The sequence below is a fragment of the Danio rerio genome, chromosome 7 (assembly GCF_049306965.1).
Source record: "Danio rerio strain Tuebingen ecotype United States chromosome 7, GRCz12tu, whole genome shotgun sequence".
NCBI lineage: Eukaryota > Metazoa > Chordata > Actinopteri > Cypriniformes > Danionidae > Danio > Danio rerio.
This window is the reverse complement of record NC_133182.1, coordinates 75,447,501-75,457,500: the sequence shown is the minus strand read 5'-3', so window position 1 is coordinate 75,457,500 and position 10,000 is coordinate 75,447,501. Positions and strand designations below refer to the sequence as shown.

Sequence of the window (10,000 nt, the reverse complement as noted above, 5' to 3'; positions counted from 1 at the left end):
AGACACCAGAAATCCTCTTCCTGCATAAATCCACCAGAGGGCGCTGTGTACGCTTTTAAGATGATCTTAAATTTTTCTAGCGCATCCTCTTTTTGCATAAATCCAACAGAGGGCGCCGTGTATGCTTTTTTGATGATCTTAATTGTCTTTCGCGCATCCTCTTGCATAAATCCACCAGAGGGGGCGTTGCGTACACTTTTTTTGATGATATTAATTTCTCTCGCGCATCCTCTTCTCGCATAAATCCACCAGAGGGCGCTGTGTGTGCTTTTTTGGTGATCTCAATTTCTCCTTAAGCGTCCTCTTCTTGTATAAATCCAACAGAAGGCGCTGTGTGCACTTTTTTGGTGATCTGAAATTTCTCTCGCGCATCCTCTTCTCGAATAATTAGACCAGAGGGTGCCGTGTACACTTTTTGATGATCTCAAATTTTACTCACGCATCCTTTTCTCGTACAAATCCACCAGAGGGCACTGTATGCTTTTAGACGATCTCAAATTTCTCTCGTGCCTCTTCTTTTTGCATACATCCACCAGAGGGCGCCGTGTATGCTTTTTTGATGATCTTAAATGTCTTTCGCACATCCTCTTGCATAAATCCATCAGAGGGGGCAATGTGTATACATTTTTGGTGATATTAAATTTCTCTCATGCATCTTTTTCTAGCATAAATCTACCAGAGGGCACCGTGCACTCTTTTTGATGATCTCAAATTTCTCTTATACATCCTCTTCTCGCATAAATCCACCAGAGGGCGCTGTGTTTGTTTTTTGATAATCTCAAATGTCACTCAAGCGTCCTCTTCTTGCCTAAATCCACCAGATGGTGCAATATACACTTCAACTGTCCAGGCCAGCTTGCTGTCGCCTGACTGAATGACCCACCCATCACCTTCCCTAAATCCAACCGACAGTTGTTGTTTTTTTAATCTAGAAAAGGAAACGCTGTGAGAGCCACATGATTTCACTCCGTTTTCAGCCGGTTGTTAATTTATTAATTTATCTTTTCATTTATTTTTTGCGTGTTTCACTAAACTCAGTCGTAATCAACTCCTCTCTGCGTCCCAAGTCCATCAGTGTACACGGCGGATCACTGGGCAAACTGGAAGCACCCGAAACGCCGTCCATTTGAAGGCAAGCGGTCTGCAGTAGCGCGAAAAGGAAGAAGCCGTCTGCGGCATCATACCGCTTTCTAGCAGTCATTTTACAGACGAAATGGAGCCAGACGTACCTCTGGGTACATAATTTTGCTCTCTCCAGAAATGAAGACAGGGGTACATATCCACAATAAGCCCGTGTTGGACTTCTTTATCCAATCAAAAATATGCCTATATAAATGTGTGTAAATATACATTTCAGTTTTAATAATAAATTCAGTAATATCACTGACTAATACACAAATTTTTATATGATTTATTTACAATACAGTTTGTAAAAATTATATTTTCTGTCTTTTATATATGAGATACTTGCTTTGTGGATATGATTAGATTTGCATTGTAAACCTTAAATAAGTTATTATTTTTCATTTCTTGTTTTAACTTTTCAAACGCGATATCACTCAGCATAAACCCAAAGATTTGTTTTTTCTTACAAAAATCTGTGCATAAAAAGCTAAAGATTTTCACAGATTCTGTCTGGCCCTAGTAAGAAGTTACAAAATAACTAGCTGCAGCAATTAAATTAACTTAATTAAATACATTAATTAAATTAGAAATGTGTATAGTCCGCACATGTAAAAGTTTTGGCTTCACAAATACATTTAGCATCACGATACAATACACAAAAAACTATTTGCCCCATGGATTACCGACAAAATAAGACAATATTGGCTGTAGAGCTTCAAATAAAACTGTAATTATATGCATTTAACTTAGAAAGAATACAACAGTAAATGTCATGAAAGTATGCCAACTACTTTGTAGTCATTTGTTTTCTAAAGAAATAACAAACAGAATAAAAGATTTCTTGCAAATATTATTTGTTCTGTGGGTACCGCCTACCAGAAGGAAGCTTTTTCAGATACACGATGAAGAGGGTGAATGGAGTCCTGGACTATTTGTGAAGCTTTTCTTCTAGTCTGGTTTGTATACAGTTTGTTAACAACATTTTTAATTTCATTGCCGGATTGTGATATGTATTATGGGACCTTAATCGTTCTTCCAACAACTTTTAACCTGGAAAAGTGACTTTTATTAACCTTTAATAGTTTAAAGTGCTCTATTATCTGGGTTGGTGTTGTGTATTACACTACAAAAACCTTGTAATAGACTGCCAGAACATTTTCTGTTACCTTACAGACTTATTTCTCTCTATATGTATTATTTCTTATGCATTATATCATTTCATACGACTAAAATGTCAATAAAAGCCACTTTGTTAGACTGTAGAGTTGAATTTTCAACATCAAAAGTCGACAGAGCAGAGATCAACATCCCATAATGCAGTTCACAACTTCAAATCAACGGAAAACATATAACATATATATATATTTTTACAGCTTACCACAGTTTTTAAATAATAAATCATTATTAACTGTATTTTACACACACTATAACAATACCATGCATGTTCATTATCAAGACAAATTGCATTACCGAATATCGGCATATGTCTAGACTGTATAGACATTCCTCAGAGGTGAACAAAAGCTCACCTTTGGGCTGGCCGCCACCCAAATGCATGCTATAATTGGAGCCATGTGCACCACCAAACGCTTCAACGCTTGGAAAACGTTGCAGGACTGGAGTTGTTCGACCTCCCGACTTCCTTCAGGCAGACATTTTCAAACGGTGAGATATTGGAGTTGTGTTTTATTTTTTTTCCTCCTCGCTTGTTCTCCCGTTACCATATTTGGCAGGGCATCGGGGGCTCTTTTTTATTTCAGCTGGATTCGTTCACATTCCAGGCTGATAGTAGCTAAGATGAACCGGTGTTCAAGAGAAAGCAGATCCTCCCAGAAAAAAATTAAAAATAAAACACCTGGAGCTGGGTGTCAGCGTGTGGGACGAGGGATGAAAGCAGCTCTAAATATATCAAGAGTCAAACCTGGAGCTTAAATGTTTGTGCTGTCTAAACATTCAAATACTGTCGTGATGATTTACTCCCGTTACTAACTTTTAAGTCTACTGGACAGGATGGAAACAGCTGATGCACATGCAAAAGTGATATTAATCTTGTGCTTGCTTGTTTGTTTGCTTGCTTGCTTGCTTGTTTAGGTTTTTTTTTTAGTTTGCTTTTTGCACAATTTTTGTTTTAGGTCATTTTTCTGGATTTCAATTAATAAGTTATAGATATTTAAAATGAAATAAATAAATAAAAAAATAGACAAATAAAATAGAAAAGACATAAATGAAATAAATAATTAATATAAAATAAATAAATGAAATAAACGACAAATGAAATAAATAAATGAAAATAAAATAGATAAATGAAATAAGACAAATTAAATAAATCAATCATTTAATCAAATCAATTAATTAAAAAATAAAATAAATACACTTTGTACAAAATGTACATTTTATTTATTTATTTATTTATTTATTTATTTAAGAGTTACGCGCTGACAAGTTTTTTTTTCCTTATATAATTAAGGTTTTAAAATTTTTAAAACACTCAATTATAACAGGGTTCATACACATTTTTACTGCTAAAATTCCATGACTTTTCCAAGACTTTTCCAGAACTTTCAAGTACATTTCCAAGACGTAAAGTTTCATATACATGGTAAATAATAATTATTATTATTACAGCATATCATAGAACACGCAACAATCTATTTTGTTGAAATTTATTTATAAATACATTTACAATTGATTTTGATAATGCTTACCCAGAACTAACAATGCGAGAGCAAAGTTTTCGCCATGGACAGAAAACAAGTAAAGACAACTAACCTATATTCAAGTTAGGGCTGTAAAATAAATCGTTTCAGCATTGATATTGCGATGTGTGCTTCCGCAATATTCACAGAATATGCAATGTTGGGACTATAGTTTAATATAGGGTTTAATCATAATGGAGTAAAAGTTTAACATCTGCATGCATTTTTATAGAGTTCCCCCAAAAATTACTTACCAAAAGACTTACCAAAAATACAACCAGAGTTTTCTTTTTTTTTTTTTTTTTTTTTTTTTAAATGAACATAAAAAGATTATAATTCAATAACTCCTATAGTACTGAAACAAGTGAAGTGCGAGTCAATAGTGAATACATTTCAATCTTTCAGTAAACTATCCCTTTAAGGCCTGTAACTGTGTATCCATTTCAATATTTTATATTTTAAAACATCCGGCCACAAGAAATGTTTTGTAACTTCAATAAAGATTAAATAATATACAATGAAGACTGTACAGTGCTGATTATTCAATATCTGTACCTGAATAGTGAATACCTGAAAACTATCATTCACTTTTATCTTTATTATATTTTATTGATCCATGCTTGTAACTTATTTGTAATATATCATTCAAGATTCACTCCTCTACAAAATGCCCCCAATCAATCCAAATAAACTTGTTAAATCATCAGGTAAAACTATTCACATTGTAATATATATATTTGGTATATACATTGGGTATATGCCAAGCTAGTGTGTTTCCCATACTGATACACTTCCGGTGACCTGCTATTGTGAGTTTTTTTCCATCTTATACAGTTCCTTTTACAGCATCGATGTTGTAATGTAATTCAAATACAATTAGTTAAATAAACTTTGGCATTCAATTAGTTGCTCAAGCGTAAAACGAGACAAAAAGCCGTTTTCCCGCACGCGCCCATCCGAATTGGCAGGCTAGCGCAGAAGCTCCATTAAATATACTGGGTTAAAATAAATGCTCATATTATAAAAGACATGGCGGGGGAAATATAATTTAATGCAGCGATTCTTGTACAATCTGAGACTTACTTTATATCGGATATCACTCAGCAAGTGGAGATCGCGAATTTGCATTGGCATACAATTCACCGGAAACGATTAACTCAGCTAACTGGCAAATTAAAAGTCCCATTAGCATGCTTCGGCATATACCCTATACACATCACAGAAATACAAAATACCTTATGTCAGATTTTTTTTCCAAAATCGCGCAGCCCTTATTCAAGTGTAAAGATTTTTGTCAAACTAATTTCCATGACTTTTCCAAAACTTTGTGAGTTTTTCAGTTTTTCCAAAACTTTTACAGGCCTGGAAAATGCCAAGTCAAAACTCCATGACTTTTACAAGTTTTCCATGATCATATGGAACCTGTTATAATTATAATAAACAATTTCATGATTTTTTAATAAATAATCAAAATAATCTTTGATATTGAAATAATATTAAAAATATTTGAGATATTTAAGAGCGTATTGACATGTCTAAAGGTTTTTTTTATATATTTTTTTCACCATTCAGTTTTTGTTTTATTTAATTTAATCCAGACTTAATATCAAAAATAGCAGTGCACAAAATAATGCACAATAATACTTTAAATATCTTTTTTAAATGTACCAAAATAACATTTTAATTCCTCAATTTTTTTTTTTTTTTTTTGGCAAACCAAGTGCTGTACAACGAAGATTTACTGTTTAAATTGACAAAATGATTCTTTTGTTTTGGTTATTAAAAGTTGTAGATTATTATGAACTTCATTAAAAACTTAATGGATTATCATTTTTACAAATACAAATATCTTTAAGAAAAATTACCAAGAAATTATATTTTTAAAAAAATTAGTAAAAAAAAATAGATTAAATTATATACAATATAGTAATTATTAAAGTTATTACAAAAAAACAGTGTAGATTTACCATTCTTTTCCCCCTCGCTTTGTTTGAATACAGACAGCAAACAATATATCTCAACTTACTTTGGAAGTCGGTCAAGCAGCGTCTTCAGCTCCTCGCATATTAGTCTGACAAGTCCACTTTTTATGTTGTTGTAAGAGACATCGATCATGAAGATGTAGGCAGGAGGATTAGGAGGCTTATTATTCTTCAAGACAAAAAAAAAAAGATCACAGAACGACTTATGTTAGTTCATGAACTTCAAAGTGTGTTTGTTTTTACAGATTTCATAAACACATGAGTCATATTATGCGGTAGAGAATATTTAGAAAGCCTGCAAATATGTGAAAGCACATTATATGCATGCAAAAAAGCTTTTTAAATAAAAAAATGCCAAAACAAACACATTATAAGTTTGGGATAAAGTATATTCAGATGGTTGTTATCACAAAATAAAGCCTGACACGAAGATGCAGGTATAGATTTCTCATGGAGGAATATGATTAAGTATCTGTATACTTGTGGATGTGCATGTGCATATGTATCTCCATTTATTATTATTTGCTGGCATGGGAGGGATTTGGGGTTTGTTCTTTAAAATGTGAAAAACTTTAAATAAAATATATATTAAAAAAAAACTTTGCCAACTTAAATCTGATTTATACTCTGTATAAACACAATTTTAGTTTATGTGTACAATTTTTTATTGCAATTAAGTCTCGTTAAAAATATATATTTTAAGAAATGACTTTGATTACCCTTTAAACCATTTAAATGTTGTCCATATTATTAAAAAGTGTATTGTTCAATAAGTTTGTTTTTAAAAGATTTTCTACCAAATTGGTACAGAGAACTGGGTAAATCCACAGATACTGGCACCAAATACTGAAATTTCAGTACAATGACCTTTGTTAGTAAAAGGTCAAATGATGATTTACGAAGGAAAGTTTTTCTTCAGTGGACAGTTCAGGTCAAACAAGGGTATCATAAACTAAAACCACAAAACATGAAATAACAGTGTTATATTATATATTACAGACTGTTTTTCTTATTTTCAAAAGATTGCATGTTTATTATTAGGATTGTATTGAACATGGACAAATAAAATATGCAATGTGACTGCCAAGAATCTTTCTCAGCTGTTTCCTGGGGCAAGTCGACCCCGTTTGGACAAAACACTCTGTACCTAATAAACTACCCTACATACTTGTTTATCACTACATTTCTAAAAGAAATTCTTTTGGTGAAATACTGCTTCAGTCAAACATGATCTGTTAACCCTGTAAGAGAAGTTAATTGCATTGCAAGACATTGTAGAACAGTGGTTTGTTCTGTAGACAATCGAAAATAAATATTGATTAAGGGGGCTGAAATAAAGCAAATAAGACTTTCTCCAGAAGGAAAAATATTATAGGAAATACTGTGAAACATTCCTTGCTCTGTTAAACATCATTTGAGAAATATTTGAGAAATAAAATCCACAGGAGGGCTAATAATTGTGACTTCAACTGTACTTCAGTAAATCTGACCAATCAAACGTTCTCTAGTGTTTAATAAGCCCCACCCCCTTCAAGACATTTTATTTCTGATGCGAATATTGATCACTCATTCATTTACATTTTACATTTAGTCATTTAGCAGACGCTTTTATTCAAAGCAACTTACAAATGAGGTCAAGGAAGCAATTTACACAACTATAAAAGCACAATGAATAAGTGCAATAGGCAAGTTTTAGGTATTCAAAGAAAGTGTAAAAAGCAAAACATTAGTCATTTATTTTATTTTTATTTTTTTATGTAGTTAGTGGAGGGGTCAGAGAGGGAATTGCAGATTAGTAAGGAAAGTGGAGACTAAATAGTTGAGTTTTAAGTCATTTATTGAAGACAGTGAGTGACTTTTGATTAAAAAAAAAAGCATGTTAAAACTAAGAAATTGGTACGATATAAAGGCATACATCTAAATGTGGCTAATGACAAAATTAACACACTGGACTGAGTTTGTGCGTTTTACCTGTTAAAAATCGCTTTCATGCTCAAACAGCAAGGAAATACTACACCACAACTAAGAGAAAAGCATGAAAAGCATAATAGGATGTTGGGAATGCGGTTACCTTGCAATAATCCAAAGTGGCGGCAAACTCATACGAGCCCAAAGACAGTTCTGGTCTCTCATACAGATCCATTCTTCTCCCCATATGGTCCAGATGCTGGAAATAATGCACTGGAACTACAACAGAGGAAACACAAACTCTTTTAGTTAGCTATTGTATGACTGCATCCACACAAATAAATCTATACCGTATGTTGACAGGAAACACAGTTTACACCAAGGGCGAAGAATTAGCATGAAGGTAGGTGACATGTACGGCGCTATAAATAAACGGTGTCACTTTTTTCAGTAACAAGTAGGGCTGGCCGTTTAAATCGGGTTCTGGGGATATATCGATATGATTCCCCAACGTGATTTGGGATTATCCAACATCGTTCATATCGATATGGTTTGAGGCCACACATTCGCATTGTGTGCGAAACAGACTACTCCAAGGCAGCACCAGAGCTTCGCTTGTACAAATGTGCGCATGTGCAAATTATTAATCCACTTCATGAGATTTGTTCAAAATGAACGAATCGTTCAAGAACCACTCATCATTTATGCGACATGGAGAAACATGCAGTGCCGGTGTTGTATCGAAATCTGACTCTCCGGACAAATCTGACACCACCTCGCATGCACACACAGTGACTGCAGCTGTCACATCGGTTTATTAGAAACCTTTTATCGATAATTTCTACCGCAACTGACAGCAAGAACAAACATAGAAGCCTTGTCAAGCTTCCTGAATGTGTTCAAAAGAATTAAAAACGCCAAAATGGGGCAAATTTATACCGCATTTCAAAAGTGAAACCACCTCATATTCACTGATTATAAGTTCATTTATTACATGACGGTCTCTTCTTTACATTTACATTATAACACATTTAGCTCTGCGTTCTGCTCTGTTATAATGACTGTTTACATTTTTATGCTTAACCAGCATTTCATCACAGCACTCTAAAACAATTGCGTTACTTCTCATATCTATAATCAATTCGTTTTTATCTCCGTATTTAATATTTAGTAAAACAAGTTTAGTCAAAACAAAAGATAAAGTGTAGGATTTTTTGCATGGAGTGAAAGACTTATCGCTAGATATCTTCGATATGTGCATGGTTTATTTATTGTGCACAATACATACATGAAAATGTGCAACTAAAAACACACACAGCTGATTTAACTGTTGTTTGTAAATCACACAACTGTAATATATAGGATTACTTATATAAACACTGTAATTGTAACATTAAATACTGTGCGTTTCATATTTACATTCAATGTGGTTCTTTTCTATCCTACAGTATTTTTTTTTGTGTCTCTATTTAAGTGTATTTCTTTTTTGCTCTCACAATCTAGCTGTGTTTTCTAAGGCTCTGTTTACTTTATTTGCACAACAGCTCAGTAGAGTTGAGAATAGTGTTAAGCAGGGAAAAAAACATGTAGTGTATTTCTCTATCAAAAATTTTGTTTAAAATTTGAAATGCTGTGCAACTTTTAGTTAAGCAGGAAAAACCTGTACGGTTTTTTTTTATGAAAGATTTTGTGCAGCTGTTATTTTTTGTGCAGCTGTTTATTTGTAAATATGGAGGGAAACCCTTGTGTTTGAATTATATTTTGCCAAAAAAATGTTTAATAATGTTTTAATAAAGGCTTTAACTCTCAAGTAACCATTTAGGGGAAAATACCGGATATAGATTGTATACCGTCATTCCACCTAAAAATACCAGGATATGATATTTTGCCCATATTAACATGCCCTAGTAACAAGTAATCAAATTAATTACCGTTTCCCCCGTTATAACACCTTGGGCTCTATTTTGACAGTCCATGCGCAGAGCGCAAAACGCAGGGCGCAAACGCTTTCAGGGAGTGTCAGAATGCATTTTTGCTAACTTAAGGATGGTAAAATCCGCTTTGTGTCATGGCGCATGGTCTAAAAGGGTTGAGTTCTTTTCTTAATGAGTCATAGGTGTGTTTTGAGAATAAATCAATTAGAGTCTCATCTCCCATTCCCTTTAAGAGCCAGCTGCGTTGCGCCATAAGCGCATTGCTATTAACATGACGTAAAGTAAGTTCACTTTCGCTTTTGCTCTCGTGGATAGGGAAACCTTACTGCACAGACATCAGTTAGCCTATAAATAA

The 10,000-nt window shown here is 33.5% G+C and overlaps 1 protein-coding gene across 4 annotated transcripts in view; it reads right to left on the bottom strand.

Annotated features, from left to right (window-relative positions):
• The window catches only part of sec24d (SEC24 homolog D, COPII coat complex component), a 47,512-nt gene that overhangs the window by 20,660 nt on the left and 16,852 nt on the right, over positions 1–10,000 (bottom strand). For all 4 annotated transcript variants that reach the window (XR_012382428.1, XR_012382429.1, XR_012382430.1 and 1 more), the window contains exons 10-11: positions 7,875–7,990; positions 5,848–5,972 (exon numbers count right to left, since the gene is read on the bottom strand). Coding sequence is in view for 1 of the 4 variants with exons in the window: in NM_001177932.2 (NP_001171403.2) it covers positions 5,848–5,972; positions 7,875–7,990 (241 nt within the window). In the remaining 3 variants the exon portion in view is untranslated. The remainder of the gene's footprint in view (positions 1–5,847; positions 5,973–7,874; positions 7,991–10,000) is intronic.